The 16,760-nt window shown below is 55.5% G+C and overlaps 6 protein-coding genes across 6 annotated transcripts; 4 read left to right on the top strand and 2 right to left on the bottom strand.

Moving 5' to 3' along the window:
• Positions 1–280: 280 nt before the first annotated feature.
• On the bottom strand, positions 281–2,562 carry PRE5 (proteasome core particle subunit alpha 6). Its single transcript, XM_076639410.1, has 9 exons — positions 2,494–2,562; positions 2,294–2,343; positions 2,170–2,179; positions 2,009–2,095; positions 1,525–1,628; positions 1,313–1,401; positions 1,032–1,102; positions 785–914; positions 281–651 (listed from the first exon to the last, which is right to left on the bottom strand). The coding sequence occupies exons 1-9, from the start codon at positions 2,494–2,496 to the stop codon at positions 341–343; spliced, it is 855 nt and encodes a 284-aa protein (XP_076498829.1). The 5' UTR covers positions 2,497–2,562; the 3' UTR covers positions 281–340.
• On the top strand, positions 2,563–3,807 carry MRP2 (mitochondrial 37S ribosomal protein uS14m MRP2). The gene is made up of 3 exons (XM_076639409.1): positions 2,563–3,102; positions 3,271–3,299; positions 3,425–3,807. The coding sequence occupies exons 1-3, from the start codon at positions 2,919–2,921 to the stop codon at positions 3,485–3,487; spliced, it is 276 nt and encodes a 91-aa protein (XP_076498828.1). The 5' UTR covers positions 2,563–2,918; the 3' UTR covers positions 3,488–3,807.
• A 343-nt stretch (positions 3,808–4,150) lies between these two features.
• BDY24DRAFT_359679 (PHD-zinc-finger like domain-containing protein) lies at positions 4,151–8,249 on the top strand (the record flags this gene model as incomplete). Its single annotated transcript, XM_076637854.1, has 14 exons — positions 4,151–4,361; positions 4,467–4,517; positions 4,621–4,674; positions 4,808–4,923; positions 5,099–5,231; positions 5,337–5,413; positions 5,531–5,698; positions 5,886–6,074; positions 6,160–6,573; positions 6,662–6,721; positions 6,804–6,973; positions 7,060–7,204; positions 7,294–7,495; positions 7,745–8,249. Coding segments are annotated over exons 1-14 (2,349 nt in total), but the record flags the coding sequence as incomplete, so codon positions are not given.
• Positions 8,250–8,302: 53 nt separating this feature from the next.
• Positions 8,303–10,639, top strand: BDY24DRAFT_359677 (uncharacterized protein). Its single transcript, XM_076637853.1, has 4 exons — positions 8,303–8,686; positions 8,783–10,021; positions 10,107–10,464; positions 10,540–10,639. The coding sequence occupies exons 1-4, from the start codon at positions 8,509–8,511 to the stop codon at positions 10,592–10,594; spliced, it is 1,830 nt and encodes a 609-aa protein (XP_076498826.1). The 5' UTR covers positions 8,303–8,508; the 3' UTR covers positions 10,595–10,639.
• A 256-nt stretch (positions 10,640–10,895) lies between these two features.
• BDY24DRAFT_381811 (uncharacterized protein) lies at positions 10,896–13,357 on the top strand. The gene is made up of 10 exons (XM_076639408.1): positions 10,896–11,240; positions 11,306–11,333; positions 11,454–11,514; positions 11,601–11,611; positions 11,737–12,197; positions 12,270–12,414; positions 12,485–12,550; positions 12,624–12,721; positions 12,796–12,852; positions 12,963–13,357. The coding sequence occupies exons 1-10, from the start codon at positions 10,924–10,926 to the stop codon at positions 13,183–13,185; spliced, it is 1,467 nt and encodes a 488-aa protein (XP_076498825.1). The 5' UTR covers positions 10,896–10,923; the 3' UTR covers positions 13,186–13,357.
• Positions 13,285–15,906, bottom strand: BDY24DRAFT_348942 (actin-domain-containing protein). The gene is made up of 5 exons (XM_076637675.1): positions 15,438–15,906; positions 15,201–15,309; positions 15,009–15,116; positions 14,301–14,927; positions 13,285–14,196 (listed from the first exon to the last, which is right to left on the bottom strand). The coding sequence occupies exons 1-5, from the start codon at positions 15,842–15,844 to the stop codon at positions 13,609–13,611; spliced, it is 1,839 nt and encodes a 612-aa protein (XP_076498824.1). The 5' UTR covers positions 15,845–15,906; the 3' UTR covers positions 13,285–13,608.
• Between the last annotated feature and the right edge of the window lie 854 nt (positions 15,907–16,760).

Below are 16,760 nucleotides of genomic sequence, written 5' to 3'. Positions count from 1 at the left end.
CTCCTGAAGTTGCCCGACAGGGAGTTCCAGCCAGAGCGAGCTATAGGTAATCTTCGAAGCCGACATTGTTTCAAAACGAAAACCCAAAAAAGGAAGCAGCCTCTGCCTTAACCAACCGTTTCTACTCTCTCTGGACGCGTCTTTCGCCGCCCTGCCTCTCTCGTCAATCGATCGATCCCGTTCCGCAACATACTTTCATGGTGAGTGAAGACAGAACTCTCAGTTTTTGCGCTCCAAGTCTCCTCTTTCTTTTCTCTCTCTCTCTCTCAGGTCGAGCCCGTTCAAAACGCCAAAAAAAAGGCGAAAAACGCATCCGAATCCTCCTCCCTCCCTCCTCTCTCTACTCCTGCATCGCCACATCCCCTCCCTCCCCTCCTCCCACCGGCGCAGCAGCAGCAGCAGCCTCCTCCTGGAACGGTCTATTCGCCAACCCGCCTCCCGTCTTCTCCGGCAACCTCTCCAAAAACACCTTCACTCCCTCCCCCTCCACGATCCTGAACGCTCCCTTAGCCGGCTGGGAAGGGATGGGCTCCTCCTCGCAGACGGGACCGACGATGCCGATGGAGGTGTTGAGAGGGGTGAGGTCCTTGTCCTGCTGGAGGGTTTCGCGGAGCGCGAGGAGGCCGTGGTGGATGAGTTCGGGGAGGGTGGCTGGTAGGGGGTTGGGTTGGGTTGGGTTGGGTTGGGAGGACAAACAGGAGAAGAAGGGGAGAGGGAGAGAAAGGAGGAGAGGTTTAGTTGGGCGGTGTTTGGAGGAAGAGAGAGGGAGAAGGAAACGACAAACCATCCGGGAACGAAAGGTACTCCTTCTCGAGGTAGGTCTTTGCCGATTGGGATCGAGCTCCGATGGACATGGCGTAGTATTCAAACGAGTTTCCTGCGGGCGAGAACTCGTACAGGTGCGGTCCGAGGTCCTTAGGAAAAGCAAGAGGCGAGGAAGGAGGGTTCAGCTCGAGACTCGAACGAAACGAAACGGACTCGGGGAAGGAACGAAGGAAGATGAGATGAGATGGAAACGTTTTGGTACTCACATCCGATCCAATCACCAAGAATCCAACTCCGTAGGGACGTCGACCGTAGATCTGGGTGTTGACCTGAGCCTCTGAGAGGAGGGAAGGGAAAGGGAGACGAGACGGACGCGAGGGAGAGAGAGAGACGAAGAGAGGAAAGAAAGAGGGTCAGTAAAAAACCTATCGAAGAAAGGACGTGCTCACTCTGAACAGAGGAACTCAGGGCAGAGCTTGAGCAGTTGGGTTCGTCGCGAGTCGAAGGGAGAAGGGGAAGGAAGGAAAAGAGTTGAGCTCGCACTCACTGTCCGAGATAGCTCCCACGATCCTGTTCACCGGGATCGGTCGATCCAGCAGCATCTTGGAGGACATAGCCTGTTGTCGCATGAAGTTGCTACAGAAAAGATACGGAAAACCGAGGACACGAAGAACGAGGTCAGCCCAAGGAAGGAGATCTCTCCGCTCTCGTTCGAGCTCGAGAGGAAGGAGAAGGGAGGGAGAGATGTTGGAAACGTACGAGAGAACCCTAGCATCTGAGGTGAGACCGGCGATGGCGATTCCAACGTGATCGTCTATTCGGAACATCTTCTGCTGGTAGGCGGCGAGCTCTCCTGTTGATCGCTGTGGGAGAGAGGAAGAGGGAGGGAAGGAGGTGCGAGGTCAGCGAGGTTTCGTTTCGAGCTGGGAGAGGGGAGGAGGCGGGTTTGGGAAGAGTGGAGAATCTCGAGAGACGCGAAAGGAGGTTGATGCGAGCTCTGATCTAGAGGCGATGTAGAACCCGAAAGAAGCGAAGAGCTCTCGTCTCGAGAGAAGAGAGATGGAGAGGAGGTGAGGTCCACGTCGAGGCGCTTGTCCTCCTTCCCTTCCTCCTCCCCCTCCTTCTCGTTCGACTCCCCTTCTCCCTCAACCTCCTCGGAGCCGCTTCTACTCTCTAAGCACTCTCCAGCTTCCCCAGCAGTCCATCCCAGCTGTACACAAGACGGAAAGAATGTGCTACTGACCTTGAGAGCGAGCAAGATAGCGTGGGTCTTGGACCTCAACCCAACCGCTGCTGATCCCTGCTTGACAGCCTCAAGAGCGTATTCGACCTGTAAAAGAACCCAACAGAGACATCAGCACTTCGCCACCAATCTATATAAAGGCGCGAGAAAGAGACACTGACCTGATGGAGTCTGTAAAGAGAGAAGCGTCGGTCGGTTCAGCTTTCAGCTTCGAGAGAGGGCAAAAGCTCATCTCTCTGCCCTCCCTCCATCGCACGAGACAGAAAGAGTGAAAGCTGGACGTACCTTCCCTGTGGCGAGAAAGTTGTACTGTCGGAATCGTATGAGTTTCGGAACTGGAGGTTCGGTTCGGTTCGTTTCGAAGGAGAGGAAGGGGAGGAAAGGGGAAGGACGTGGAGATGGAGGACGAAGGAGAGCTGTCAGTCAGGCCGTCTCTTCTCTCCTAACGCTCTTCACAAATCTTCCAGCAGATCGGATCTACTCACCATGACTAGAGAGAAAGTGAAAAAGAGAAAAGAAGGGAAAGGGGTTGGTGGGTGTGGGAGGAGAGAAGAGAAGAAGGAAGAGCGAGCTCGTGGACTTCGAATCTGTCTCCGTCTCTCGATTCGAGGTCAACGTCTCTCCTTCTCCTTCCTGCTTCCTCTCTAACGTCCAGCATCGCCTCTTAAACCTCGGACCCACTCTCTTTCTTCTTCTTCTCCGCCCGCCATGTTCATCACTCAAGCTCTAGGAACGATGTACCAGAACGGTTCGTTTCCAACCTCCTCCCTTCTGCCTCCTCCTCCTTCTTCTCTCCCTTCTCCTCCCAAAAGCTCACTCACTCTCCCTCCCTTCTTTCCTTCCCTCCCACCACCCTCCCTCTCCCTCCCAACCAGGTCGAGTTGCCCTCCGCAACATCACCATCCGAGACATGAAGCGCCGTCAACTGTTTGAACGTGCCGAAGTCATCCGACGAGCGTACCTCTTCGTCGCGAGGAACGAGACGTTGCCGGATACGATCCGAACGAGAGCTCAACAGGCGCTGCATAGGTTGCCCAAGAAGTGTACGCCGACAGAGGTGAAGAATACGTGTATCAAGACGGGGAAGGCGAGAGGTGAGTGAGAGAAGGGGTTTGGGGGTTATGGGAGGGAGGGGTGGGAGGGAGGGAGGAGGGGAGGAGGAGCGAACTTGGAGCTTGGGAGCGGAGGCAGGAGTTGATTCGTGAGTGAAACTGACTTGTATGCTCTTTTGGTTCTCTCGTTTCTTTTCGTTCGATTTCAAGGAATCAACTCCGAGTTCAAGCTGTCGAGGGTTCGTTCCTCTGTTTTCCTCCTCCTACCTCCTCCTTCCTTCCTTCTTCCTCTACTTTCCTCCCACCCACCCACTCACCAACATCCTCTCACCACTAACTCGTCCTTTCGCGTTCTGCTCTACAGATCCAATTCCGTCTGGACGCCAACCGAGGAAAGATCCCGGGGGTCAAGCGGGCGGTTTGGTAGAGACGAGGGACGAAGGGACACGAAGGAGGGAGGAACGACGATTTATATGTTTTTTAAACGAAGCTCAAACTCAGGTGCGGTAGGATGCGGGAGAGGGGTACCGGGGGAGATGAGGGAGAGTCTGAGAGGCAGGGAGCGAGAAGAGGAGAAGGAGAGAAGGGAAGGGAAAGAGTCGAGCTCACCCAAAGAGGGCAGCGACGAGGACCTCCTCCTCTCCGCTCGCGTTTTCTCAAAGGGAAAGAGAAGAGAAAGTATAGCTCTGTCTTGCGAGAGAAGATCTCTGATATCTATCAAAGCTGCTCCTCGAATAAATAAATGTACCCAAAAAACAAGACAGCCGAATCTCCTAAGGTCGCGTCTGACTCCTCCCTTCCCACCCAACGATCACCTCCTCCCTTGCAAAGGATGAACCCTTCCCCTCCTTCGCCTCAACCGCATCCACCCTCACACTCACCCCTACCACCCTCCCCTCTCCCAGGCTCGTTCGCTTTCTACCCACCACCACCACCTCCTCCTCCTCCTCGACCTGCTCCTGCTCCCTCGCCGGTTCCTTCAGCTCGAGCACCCTCCCCTCTCGCTCCTGCTGAACCTCCTCTCGTAGGAGGAGGAGGAGGAGGAGGAGGCAAAGCAGCTTCAGCAGCTTCTCCTTCTTCTTCTTCCCATCATCATCACCACCACCACCATCCTCCTCATCTAGCAGCACCACCTCGTCCTTCACCACCACCTCCTCCTCCTCCTCCTCCTCCAGCAAAGAAGATCCTCGACCTTCCCAAGATCAGCTTCCGGATCGTCGAGGACGGGAGAGGGATGCTGAACGGGAAGAAGGATGGCAGGAGGGATGGAGTGTTTAGTGAGACTAGTAGGGCGTATGGATGTGAGTCTACGAGGAAGGAAGAGCTCAACACCCTCGAGACTTCTCCGCTTCGATGCTTCTTCTCTCGACAGCTGATTCATCTTCTTTGACCGTGCTATTTCCTAGACAACGACTCAGCGGATTTCGAACGGCCTGAGCATTACATCAGACATATCGGTTCGTTCGTTCTCTCTCGCTCTCTCGCTCTCTCTCTCTCCCTCCCTTCGTTCGTTCCGCTCACCCTTCCGCTTCCACTCACTCACGGTTCGGGCCTCTGCAGAACCCATCGAATCGGAACTCAAGAACCAAGTCGAGTACGATATGGATGAACAGGGTGCGTTTCTCATCACCCTCCCGTCTCTCTAACCGAAGAAGGGAGGGGAGGGGAGGAAGGGAGGGAGGTTGAGCTCTCGTCGCGCGTGTGCTGACCTTTGTTTTTTTGGTTTGCTGGTTTGGGGGACCTGCAGACCAAGAATGGCTCGATGATCTGAACAGGGAGAGGAAGAAGGAACAGTCGGATCCGATCTCGTACGAGCTGTTTGAGATTGTGATGGATCGGTTTGAGAAGGAGTGGTTTGATTTGGTGAGTGAGCTTCGTTCTTCCTTCCTTCGTTTGTTTTGTGGTTTGGTTTCGTTTGGAGGACGAGTTGGCGAAGGGATTCCCGGATCGGACTCCTTCCTGGGTAGTAGTAGTATGATTGGGAGCGAGCGAACACTGACTTGTTCTCCACGCCTTTTGAATCGAATCAAACGAACAGACCAAGCTCATCCCAAACACCAAAGCCTCGCTGCCCTCGGAGGACTCTCCCTGCGGTGTGTGCGACGACGGAGAGGGAGAGAACTCGAATGCGATCGTCTTCTGCGATGGGTGTAATCTGGCTGTTCATCAGGGTTCGTTTCAACTTCACTTTGAACCTCGACTCGTTTCCTTTCCTTTTTCCCTCTCACCTCTCGAAGGTTCGAACGCTGACCTTCTCTCGCTTCGGTTTCCTCCAGACTGTTACGGAGTCCCCTACATTCCCGAAGGTCAATGGCTCTGTCGGAAATGTACCGTCTCGCCGGAGAACCCTGTCGTTCGTTGTCCTATCCCTTCCTTTCTCGAGCTTCCGAGTTTCGTACGACGCGTCGGCTGATCGTCCCTCTTTCTCTCCCCTCTCTTCTTCTCTCCCTTGCTCGGTTTGTTCATTCAGTCCTGCGTCCTCTGTCCCGCTGAAGGAGGAGCGTTCAAGCAGACCTCGTCAGGCCAATGGGCTCATCTGCTCTGTGCGATTTGGATCCCGGAGGTGGGCGTTGGGAACTCGGTCTACATGGAACCGATCGATGGGATCGAGAACGTGCCGAAGAGTCGGTGGAAGCTGGTACGTCGCAACGCTCTCTTCTTCTTCTTCTTCTTCTTCCAGTTTCGTTCGTTGGACGAAGGAGAGGGCAGACGCGTCGAGGAAAGGAAGGAAAAGAAGAGAGACGCGTCGAGTTTTTCGTTCGAGCTGAGCTGACCTCTTCCCTTTTTCGTTCGTTCGTTCGTTCGTTCGTTCGTTCGTTCATCAGCCCTGCTCGATCTGCAAACAGAAGGGAGGAGCCTGCATCCAGTGCGACAGCAAGACGTGCTACACTGCTTTCCATGTCTCGTGCGGGAGGGAGAACGGGTTGCTGGGGAGCATGAAGACGATGGGAGAAGGGCACGGACCTGGAGGAGGAGACGGGGTGTTGAGAGGTTGGTGTGAGAAGCATGTGCCTGTGAGTCGAGCTTTTACTCCCTTTCTCCTTTTGCTTCCTTCCTTCGTTTTCCTCGAGACCCTGCTTCCTTCCGTACTTACCGAAGCTGAACCGAACCCCCCCTTCTCTCCTCTCGCGTTTTCTCTTCTCTCCCCAGAACGAAGTGCTCTCCCTCCACGCTCAACGACACCCCCACTCCGCCATCGCCGCTCGTCTCGCCCAAGCTCCCTCCTCCTCCTCCTCCTCCAACTCCCACAAGAAAGGAGCCTCCGGTCGAGGAGGAGGAGCCGTCCAAGCCGTCGTGATCAAGAAGACCAAGAAATCAGCTCGAGCGTACGCCAAAACCTACCTCCCTCCGCCGCCGCTCGTCCCAGCAAAGATCCTCGGAGACATCGCTGAATACGTGGCCAGGATGCCGGGGAGGAAGAAGAAGGAGTTGATCGAGCTGGTGGGGAGGTATTGGAGTTTGAAGAGGGAGGCGAGGAGAGGAGCGCCGTTGTTGAAGAGGTTGCATTTGGAGGTGAGCGAGAAAGAGGGAGAGAGGTCGTCTTCGATGATGCGAGAACGAAGCGCTGATCTTCTTCTTCTTTTTCCCTTTTGATCTGCAGCCTTGGACTGCTAGTGGAGCGAGAGTTCACACCGAGGCGGAGAAGGCCAAGAAGATGGAGGTTTGTTCTTTCCTCGTTTCCTTTCCTTCGACGCGTCGCACCTTTCGCTGACGAGCTCTCCTCTCCTTCCCGCACTCTGCAGTACCTCGTCCGAGTCCGAAACGATCTGGAGAAGGTTCGGATGCTCGCCGAGCTCGTCAGGAAGAGGGAGAAGGAAAAGCTTCGTCAAGCTCAGATCTACAAGCAGGTTCTCGATTCGGTTCTCTTCCCTCACGATACCGCTCTTCGGCTTTGTATGGAGAAGATCTCGAGGTACGCTCCAACTCTTCTTAAACTTCTTGCTGGACGAACTGACCGTATCTTTGCTTTTTTTTTTTTTTTTTTTCGCGTCCTCGCAGCCAAGATCGAACGGAAGTCTTCCTTCATCCCGTCTCTCGAATCGACGTGCCCGACTACCACGAGGTCATCAAGAAGCCTATGGCTTGGGAGACGATCGAGGAGAAGCTCGAGAACCATCACTACGTCAACGTGCAGGAGTTCCAGGTGAGTTTTGCCTCCTTTCTCGACCACTTTCGAACGACGAACCTTTTGACCTGACTGACGCGTTTTCCCTTCCTCTTCCCGTTCTCCAGGACGACATCAACCTCGTCTTCGACAACGCTCAACTCTACAACGATCCCGAATCAGCCATCCACAAGCTCGCCGTTCGACTCCAAAAAGCAGCAGCTCCCTTCCTCGCCGAGCTCGATCCCATCAAAACAGCTCCCTCGTCGGTCTCCTCCCTCCTCCAGATCCCTCCTTCCGACATCGCTTCTGCGGCCACCTCGACCGCAGGTCCCACCTCCTTCGCCGACATCCTCTCGACCCTCAGTCACGGAGATTTGGAGCCTGCTCTCGAACTTCTTTCCATCCTCACGGAAGTGGACGATCCCTCGGACCCTTCGTCCATCGATCCCCTCACCTCGCTCTTCAACTTTGAGATCCTTCGAACGCCTCCTCCTTCACCTCGACGACCAGCACCGGAACCGGAACTCGCTCCAGAACCCGAACCGGAACCAGTCATCGAGCCAGCACCAGCACCAGCACCAGCAGAGATCGAAGTCGACGCAGAGGGAGAGGCAGACGCAGAGGGAGAGCCCGACGAGGAAGAGGTCGAAGCTCTCGCTCCCGCTGCCGTTCTTCCTCCTTCCCCTCCTCCTCCTCCTCCTCCTCCTCCTCCCGCTCTTGCTCCTTTCGAAGTCGACGTCGATATGGAGGAACCCGCTCCAGCTCCAGAAGCGCCACCCAAGGGCAGGAAACCGTGGGATCCCGTCAAGGACAAGGAGAGGAGAGCGTTGCGAGCTGCCGAGAAGGAGGCTGCGAAGGTGGAGAGGAGGGAGAAGAAACTCGCAAAGGCTGCTGAGCTGAAAGCTGCTGCTGAGGTGGAGATCAACAACGAGGGGGAGGTGGGAGGAGAAGGAGGAGGAGGAGATCAACTTGAGGCAGGACCGTCGGTCGTCGTCGCGTCCACGGAGCCTCAAGAACAACCAGTCGAAGCCTACTCGCCAGAAGCCTCCTCGACGAGAGCGACGAGAACCAGAGCCGCTCGAACTTCCACCACCAGTCTCGCTGCTTCACCACCACCACCTCCTCCTCCTCCTCCAGCAGAAGAAGAGCAACCCGTCCCCGCCGAGGAGGAGGAAGCACCCGTTGCCGTCGCCGTCGAGGAGGAAGCACCTGTCCTCGCCGTTGAACCCGAAGTCGAGGTCGAGCACGTCGAGGAAGGAATCGTCGTCGCTTCAGGAAGTGGAGCAGCAGAGAAGAAGCCTTCGTCGAGGAAGAGGAAGAGACCGACCTCCGACGGGAACATGGATTCAGACGTCCCTCTCGCCGTTGCCGAGCTCGACAACAGGGATACGTTCAAGATGTTTGAGACGGGTTGGATCCTTCCTGAGGGATCGAGGAGAGGTGGAAGGACGGCGGAACCGAGGGAGTCGAGTCCGGTGAAGGCGAAGAGACAGAGGATCAAGAAGGTTGAGGAAGCTGGTGAGTCGGCTCGTCTCTTTGTTTTTTTAGAAGAGAGAGAGAGAGCGAGGAGTTCGGAAACTGACGCCTCTCTTTGTTCTGTTGGAGCTGTTGAAGAAGTGAGACCAGCAGCCGCTGAAGCACCGATCCCTGATCAACCGATGGAAATCGACGAACCTCCTCCTCAACCCGAAGCTGGACCTTCTCGACTTCGGGACGCCGCTCTCTCCCCCTCCAAACACCTTCCATCCGAGAGCAGTGCTCTCAGCGTCCTCGCCAACTCGGAGATGGAAGGACTGGTCGATCAGGATCGAGACGACGAGACCACCGTCGCAGACTTGACTCTTCCTTCCGTCGGACCCTTCCTCAACCTCGACGAAGCCAACGAATCCCTCAACCAGCCAGAAGGAGGAGAGAATCTACCAGCCGCCGTCGAAGTTGGATCGGACGAGGAGGGAGGAGTCGCGTCTGCTCAACCGTCGGAGCGCTCGAGTGCGAGGTCGAGACAGCCTCGAAAGGCTTGGGGAACCCCTCCAGCAGACGAGAGTCCAGCAGCCAAACGACGAGGAGCACCACGACAGTCGAGATCGGAGCTTGACCCCGTTATCGTCGCTCCCTCTTCTCCACCTCCCGCTCCCGAAGCCGAGGTCGATGCTGAGGTCGATGCTGTTGAGCCCAGGTCGAAAGGGAAGGGAAGAGCCGGAGCCGTCGCCAACTTTACACCAGCAGGAACACCATCTCAACCGAAACGTTCGAGGACGAGGCAGAGTACTGGAGGAGCAACCGCAACGCCAGCAGCCGAGGAGGTTCCCGTCGCGTCGTCGTCCAAGATCGAGGAGGAGGAAGTCGTCGAACCCACCCCGGCTGCAACACCATCTCAGCCGAAATCTTCGAGATCGAGTAAGAGCGCCGGAGGAGCAGCAGTATCAGCAACTCCGGTCGAGGAGGTTTCAGTCGCATCGTCGTCGGAGAAGAAGGAGAAGGAGAAGGAGGAGGCCGTCGAAGCTCCCGTCGTCGAGATCAAGAAGAACAAAGGAGGACGGTCCAGGAAATCCGTCGCCGGAGAGCCTCCTGTCGCTTCTTCGTCGTCGCTGCCTCTACCTGTCACCGCAACCAAACTTTCGAGGAAAGGAAAGGAGAAGGCTCAACCTGAGCCTGAGCCTGAGCCCGTCGTCGAGGATGTGGTGATGGAGGAGCCAGCGGTGGAGACGACGAAGAAGGGGTCGAGGTCGAAGGGGAAAGGGAAAGGGAAGGGGAAGGGGAAGGGAAAGGAGGATGTCGAGGTGGTGGCTGCGAAGGAGGTGAAGAAGATCGAGGATCCAGACTTCATACACGGGACCGTTGTTTGGGTGAAGAGTGAGTTTCTGTTCTTTCTTTTCCCCGTCTCGTTCGTTCGACCTCGTGCTGACGACCTCTTTTTCCTCTCCTCTACTTCGTTCAGCTCTCGGATACCCCTGGTTCCCTGCTCAACTCGTCGTCCCGGAGGAAGTCGACTCGGACGACGAGGAGATCCACCCTCCCGACAAGGTCCTCGACGACAAGGCCCGACACTTGTCTGGGACGAACGAGCTCTTCCTCGTCAGGTTCTTTGACAAACAACAGAGCTGGGCTTGGGTTCAAAAGAACCAGATGCAGTTGCTCGGGGAGGATAAAGGTTCGTCGGATCGCGTTTCAGTCGAGCAGGACGTCGAGGTTGACCCTTTTTCTTTTGCCTCTTTCCAAACAGCTGTCGACGACAAGATGATCCTTCAGAAGTTCAGAGTGCAAGGCCACAAGTCTGCTTTCAGAGCTGCTTACCAGTGAGTCTTTGCTTTCGCTCTTCTCTCGTCGAAAGAATCGTTTCGTTCGCTGACGATCTCTCTCCTTTTGAACAGACAATGTCTCTCGGAGGTTCTCTCGGATGGGGGTGATGATAAGATCGAGGGTTGACGACCAGCTAGGACTTGACTAGGATTTGATGCTTTTCACGACTTGCAGGAGTGGAGGTTGGGTGAGGAAAGAAGGAAGTGGGCGACGCGTCGAGTCGTTCGAGTTGGTCGAGGCTCGAACGGGTTTCGCCTTTGTAGGAAGTTTTCAGAGGTCTTCGACGATCTGTTAGTATACCTTCCGAGAGACATCCCTTTGTGGAAACATGAAAACCTGAAAGACGAAAGTGACGTTTTTTTGAGTCCGTCGTAGCTCCGAAACGACTCACCCTCGCCACCTCTCCCTTCCCTCGTCTCGCTCTCAACGTCCATCACCCACGAAATCCAGTCGTCATGTCAGAGCCCTCTACCTCCACAGCCTCGACCTCAGCTGCTTCTCTCTCGCTCTCTACTCGTAGCAGCAAGAGAAAGGCTTCCAAAACCTCCCCAGCTTCCCCTCCTCCTCCTCCTTCCTCCACCAACGACCTTGACGACTACTCTGGAACCGACGGCGAAGAGGACGGAGAGCCTTCCAGGAAGAAAGCTCGTCCGGAGAAGAAGGAGAGGGTCAAGAAGCCCTTGGCGAAGAAGGTTGCTGTCTGGAAGGATATCAAGAAGTGGAAGGAAGGAGACGACCCACTCGGACTCTTCCCGTTGGAGGTTCTTGACTTGTCAGTTTGGTTCCTTCCTCTAGTAGGCAGATCTGTAGCTGACTTTATGCTTTTGGGACTCAAAGGATCATCTCTGTCGATTCGGATCTCGATGTGAGTCCCTCTGGAACGAGAGAAGAAGAGCAAGGAGTGAGCTCGCCGGGAAGGGAGATGGTGAAGCTGACTTCCTTCCCTTCTTCTTTCGTGGGCTTCTTCGCGACCCCTGCGAATCAGCTTCGAGATCATCTCGCTCTTGCCGCAACTTGTCGATACTTCAGGACTTGCTATCGAGACGGTGAGTTTGATACAGAGGCGAACCCGTCGTCGAGCTCACCAGCCTTCTCGATCCTGATTCTTCTCTCCTTCTTCCCTCTTTCACAGTCGTCTTCCAAGTTAGTAGTTCTCGCTTGCAGATCATCAATACCATCGCTTTGATAAATGAGGGAAGATCATGTCGATGACCGTGACCGAGCTGACCTTCTTTCCTCCTTCTTGCTTGCTCGTTCGTTCTCCCCAGGTCCTCTTCCAGGCCTCGTTCCCAAGCCTCGCTAGACAGTCGTCTGAGAGGATAGGCATCTACGAGGATGGAGTTCCCGAAACCGTTTACTCGTACAGCTCGATCCAGCCCTTCGGACCCTTCGAGCGTAGTCTCAACGCTGGTCGACGTATCTTCTCCTCCGGTCGATCCTTGGTCGGAGCTGGAGGATGGTTTGGATGGGGACTTTCTCGAGCGGAGTACGACCTCAACTTGAAGGAAACCAACGAGCAGAAGGAGGCTCTCAGCATTACCCTCGCTCAGTTCTGGGATCAACGACCCCTCGAGATCAAGGAGGCAGACCTGTTGAACCTCAGTGCCTACTGGTCGCACCTGACCGACGAGCAGAAGGAGGTTGCGAAACAGAACCACCGAAAGAGGTTGATGGGGGATCTGCAAACGCTGCGAGATAGAGAAGCCAATTTTCTTCGCGAGGTGCACGGGTGCGTCCAAAGGGAAACTTCGTTGATCCTCCGCGTCGTCGCGTGCTGACCTTTCCCTCCTTTCCCTCGCAGTCTGGAAGTTGCTTCCTCTCCCGAATACCACTACTACCGGCTCGATCGAAGCGGTGACTCTGGATCCACTGAGTACGACCCTTGGCCGAGCGTTTGGAGATCGAAGGTCGCTCGTATCGTTTTGAGCCCGAGTGTCAACAAGACGGTGAGTTCGCCTCGTTCCTTCGTCTTCTGGTACTCTTCGCTGACCTTTCCTTCCTTCTTCGTTCGATCAGACGGCCAAGACGGTCTACAAGGTTTCGGATAGAGAGCTACTCGGGCTCAAGGAGAGGACAGGAGTGGTTCGTTTCCCTGTGTTTCCCTTCCTCGCTTCTCGACTTCGACTGATTTTTTGCTCCTCGTCTCCCTCATCAGTACGGAGGAAGCAGGGCTTGCAAGTATTACTACAAGGCTGCCGTCGAGGCTCTCTCCCTTCGAAGTCACGGAGGAATTCAGGGACATTCAGCCCATCTGTGAGTTTCGAACTGATTATTGGACGCGTCCGCCGTTTTCGATCCTGACTTGCTCCCTTTCCTCTTCCCTTCAGCGCCAAGCTCGAAGCTACGAAGGACAAAGCTCGTGCTACACGAATCAAGAACGGAACGTTAGTCCCTCTTGATATCTCGCTGCGTCTTCCCTTCGACTCTGCTCGATGAACTGACGTCCCCGCCACTTTTTCTCGTTCCTTCCTCTCCTTTCTTCAAAATCCCTCAGAGTCGTCGTCAAGAAACCGAAACCTCCAACTCGACGTCAGATGATGGCAGGGATGAAGGACAGCATGATGAGAGCCATCTTACGGAACGATCCGGCCATGGCCCTCTATCTGGACGACGACGACGACGACGACGAGGACGAGGGGATGTTCTACGACGAGGATGACTACGGAGATACCGATGACGAGGATGAGTCGATGGCTTACCTGCATTCTCTCCTCTAGTTAGTTGGGGGAGTGAGTTGGGTTGAATCGTCCCTTTGTGCTTGTGGTTTTTCGGTTCACTTTTGGTTCCTCCTTGTCGCTTTCTCTTTCATTTTTCTTCTCCCGCATACGTATCGATCTTAGTTGTACGCTTCTCTACATCTTTACACGTTCTTGATGATTCTCCTCCAGCGTGTTTGAGTCCATATCTACCGCGAAAAACCAACAAAGAGTCTGGAACGATTTCGAGCCGGTTCCCTGCGTCGTCGTTGTTTCCCTTCGGTCTCTCGAAAAAAACACTAGACGAACAGATTTACTTCACCACTGTTCAGCTAACGAACAAAGCCTACATCGTCCATCAGGGGTATCATCCAGAAAAAGAACAGATCGACGTGTCTCGTCTCGCAAAGGGTATCCTCCCAAATCTCATCCTCCTTCCTCTCCTCACCGTCTCCCTCCCCCTCCCCCAACCACCGCCGTCGGACAACTCCAATCCCCCAACACCTCCAACCCACCCTTCCTCCCCATCTGCTCCTCCAACGCAGCCCTCTCCGCCGCTCCTCCTCCTCCTCCCTCCTCCTCCCTCCTCCCCCTCGCTCTCGCTCTCGCACTCTTCATCCTCCCCTCCCTCGCTTCATCCCACGCTTCCCTCGTCACCTCTTTTTCACTCCCCACCCTCATCGCCCCTGCTAAACTCCCTCCGATCCAGCCGAGCAAGGACGGAGCGAACGCTGGGGCGGAACCGGCGTTGGGAGGAGCGGAGCCGGGTGGGCAGGGGTCGTTGAGGAGGGAGAGGGAGGTCGAGAGGGGAAGGAGAGAGGAGTAAGGGTGCAAGGGAGTGCGAGAAGCGCGAGGAGTGCGTTGGTGGAGGGTGGGTGTGGAGGGCGGTGTGGAAGGTGTGGTGGGTGGTGGAAGAGGTTGGAGAGCGAGGAGGAGGGAGGATCGAAGACGAGGGAGGAAGCCTGGAAGGGAGGAGGTCCCGCCTGTTAGGAGGATGGTTGAGGAGAGAGGCGTACGGAGATCGATGGGGAGCTGTACGAATGGAAAGAGAACGAATCGTCAAGAAAAAGAGAGCGGAGAGCGACGAGACGAGACGAGACGAGAGCAAAAAAGAGACGCGACGCGACGCGACTGACCTTCATCAACACTCCCAACACGACTTCCACGACGCTCATCTCTTCCCTTTCATCGTCCCGTCCTTCCCCAGCCTTTCTGAAAGAGAAGAGATCCTCGGCTACCCTCTCCCTGATCCATCCTGGGACGATCAACGTTCCGTTCCCTAGTCCGTCGCCGGGGAGAGAAGGGATCGGGACCCTCAGCGGACGAGCCGTTGATCGTTTCGAGAACTTCTTCTTCAAGGCAAGAAGATGAGATGGTAGTGGTGGTCTTGGCTTCTTGACGAACGAGCTCGAGGTAGCCGAAGAAGGAGCAGGGTCGTCGATGTCCATCTCCTCCCCTCCAAACGACTCGTCTCCTCCCAGCATCAGAGCGTCCTCCTCCTCTTCCTGCGACAGCAGCTGACCAACGAAGCACCCCGAGCTGAGGACCCGTTCCAAAACTCCCTTCCTGGCGAGAATCTCCTCCTCTACGCGTTCTCCCGGCCCTAACGAGGACGAAGTCGAGGATGCTGCTGCTGAGAGGGAGGCGACCGGAGGGTAGTACCGAGCGAAGTGAAGAAGGAGGAGATGAAGAGTCGAGTGAAGATGGCGTGAGGCGAGAGGAGTAGAGAGGAGATGGGTGTAGAGAGGGCGGGAGAGGTGGATCTGAGAACGAGGAAGGAAGGAAGGAGATGGTGAGCTTCGAAACAAAGCGACACAAAGGAGAAGAGTCGAAAGGAAACGTACTGGTAGCACGACGGTTTCCAGATATCCTACGTCGACAACGAGACCTGTTGTACGCCCTATAGCCAGGAGAGCGAGGAGGTGAGGTGGGATGAAGGAGATGGAGGGGACCTGGGAGATCGAAGGAAGGAAGGTGTGTGAGCTCGACGAAGGAAGGAAGGGAGCGAGCTCAACACGAAGGGAGACGAAGCTGACCTGTAAGTCTTCGAAGAGACAGCGAGCTAGCATTTCCTTGATCCTCGTAGGTAGTAAAGGGTTCTCTAGAACGATGACCTTTCGAGATTTAGGATCCGTCATCAGATGCCTGAGAGAAGGATCGAAACAAAAGGAAGGGAAGGAGAGGAGGAGGTCAGCTCGGTCGTCTCCTTCCTTCCCTCTTTCTCCTTCTCCTTCCTCCTAAGTGATTCCTAAAGAAAGACGAGAGTGACTCACTTTGCAAACACCTCTCTCAACCGATCCCCAATCCTCCTCTGAACGATCTCCTCCCCCATCTCCCTCCTCCAATTCCCTTCTCCTCCTTCTCCCTGCCCCTGATGATCCCAATCCAACCCGTCCAGCTCCTCCCTCACCACGCCTTCAAATTCTTCCTCCCAGATCGGTCTCTCTCCTTCTCCGTCTCCAGCCCAGAAGACAGCTCTCGGTTTCGGTTCCCCTGAGAAACCAACCTTCCAGACGGAGGAGCCAGGATCGAGAACGACTCGATCTTCCGTCCCGTACAACGAGTGTCGTTTGTGATCTTTCGTCACGTACGCCGGAGACGGAGCAGCGTGAGGGCGAGTGGAAGAGGAGGAGGAGGAGGTGGTAGGGCGGGAAGGAGTGGTTAAGGGAGTGGAGGCCATTTCCTAGTGGGAAGGGAAGGCAAAGGGGAGGAGGAGGAGGAGGAGAGGGAGGGAGTTGTCGACGTTGGAGGTCAAACGAGGAGAGAGAGAGAGGGAGAGAGAACTTCGGCTCCCAGTTTTTCCTCCTTTTCTCCGAGATTCGGGCATTGAAAAAATAATCAAATGATTCGCCAAGGATTCAGAAAGTTTTTTTCATCCCAATACGTGGGCGAAAGCCCAAGACGCGTGCACAACTAGCAACTTCGGTTCGAGCATCGTCGTCCCGCTATCCAAGGGATACTCGTCCTCGTCTCCCAAAGCTGGCTCAGTCCTCTTGTAGAGACCTTTATCCTCCGACCACTCATCTCCTTCGACTGGCGAACCGACTCCTTCCTTCCTGATCCTTCTCGTACGGTCGTCCTCGACGAGATGAAGGAGGCGAACGAACCTCCTGAATCGAGCTCGTTCCTCCGTCGTGAGCCCTTGAATGGGGTCCTGTAGGCTGAGGACGCGAGTGGAGTTGTATTTGACCGTTCTGGGCTCGATTTCGGAGAGGGAGGAAGGATAGAGGGAAGGGGGAGAAGGAGGAGGAGGAGGAGGAGAGGAGCTCAGAGTTCGAACGTCCTTGAAGGGGATCCCGACGATGGTGTCCAGTGTGCACCCGAAGAACCTTAGATCGTAGTCTTCCGATACTTTGGGAGCAGCGATGACGTCGAGACCGAAGAGAGCGAGGAAACGATGGATCTACGACGTCGGGGAGCGAAGAAAGAAAGAAGTCAGCATCGAGTCGACGCGACTCGCATCCCTCTTCGAAACGAAGGAAGAGAACTCGGACTCGCCTTTGGTCGATACTTGGTAAGAAGGTCGGTCTCGAAACTTCTCGAGCGATTAAAGTCATAGTCCTCCTCGTCGTCCTCGTTGTTGCAGCAGCGGTTCG

The sequence above is a fragment of the Mrakia frigida genome (genome assembly GCF_051309035.1).
Source record: "Mrakia frigida strain ATCC 22029 unplaced genomic scaffold BDY24scaffold_7, whole genome shotgun sequence".
In the NCBI taxonomy this organism is placed as follows: domain Eukaryota; kingdom Fungi; phylum Basidiomycota; class Tremellomycetes; order Cystofilobasidiales; family Mrakiaceae; genus Mrakia; species Mrakia frigida.
The sequence above is the reverse complement of the archived record's forward strand: the minus strand, read 5'-3'. Positions and strand labels throughout refer to the sequence as shown.

Bases quoted from the DNA above. Each gene is read 5' to 3' on its own strand.
- PRE5 (XM_076639410.1), bottom strand. The intron at 1,103-1,312 runs GTGAGTGCGAGC...CCCTCCTCTCAG, and splicing joins CGTGGGAGCTATCTCGGACA to AGGCTCAGGTCAACACCCAG. The intron at 915-1,031 runs GTGAGTACCAAA...GCTTTTCCTAAG, and splicing joins TCTTGGTGATTGGATCGGAT to GACCTCGGACCGCACCTGTA.
- MRP2 (XM_076639409.1), top strand. From the start codon at position 2,919: ATGAAGCGCCGTCAACTGTTTGAACGTGCCGAAGTCATCCGACGAGCG. The intron at 3,103-3,270 runs GTGAGTGAGAGA...TTCGATTTCAAG, and splicing joins CAAGACGGGGAAGGCGAGAG to GAATCAACTCCGAGTTCAAG. The intron at 3,300-3,424 runs GTTCGTTCCTCT...TCTGCTCTACAG, and splicing joins CCGAGTTCAAGCTGTCGAGG to ATCCAATTCCGTCTGGACGC.
- BDY24DRAFT_359677 (XM_076637853.1), top strand. From the start codon at position 8,509: ATGGATTCAGACGTCCCTCTCGCCGTTGCCGAGCTCGACAACAGGGAT. The intron at 8,687-8,782 runs GTGAGTCGGCTC...GAGCTGTTGAAG, and splicing joins CAAGAAGGTTGAGGAAGCTG to AAGTGAGACCAGCAGCCGCT. The intron at 10,465-10,539 runs GTGAGTCTTTGC...CCTTTTGAACAG, and splicing joins GCTTTCAGAGCTGCTTACCA to ACAATGTCTCTCGGAGGTTC.
- BDY24DRAFT_381811 (XM_076639408.1), top strand. From the start codon at position 10,924: ATGTCAGAGCCCTCTACCTCCACAGCCTCGACCTCAGCTGCTTCTCTC. The intron at 11,334-11,453 runs GTGAGTCCCTCT...CCTGCGAATCAG, and splicing joins CTGTCGATTCGGATCTCGAT to CTTCGAGATCATCTCGCTCT. The intron at 12,198-12,269 runs GTGCGTCCAAAG...TTTCCCTCGCAG, and splicing joins TTTCTTCGCGAGGTGCACGG to TCTGGAAGTTGCTTCCTCTC.
- BDY24DRAFT_348942 (XM_076637675.1), bottom strand. From the start codon at position 15,844: ATGGCCTCCACTCCCTTAACCACTCCTTCCCGCCCTACCACCTCCTCC. The intron at 15,310-15,437 runs GTGAGTCACTCT...TCCTTCTCTCAG, and splicing joins TTGAGAGAGGTGTTTGCAAA to GCATCTGATGACGGATCCTA. The intron at 15,117-15,200 runs GTCAGCTTCGTC...TCGATCTCCCAG, and splicing joins GTCTCTTCGAAGACTTACAG to GTCCCCTCCATCTCCTTCAT.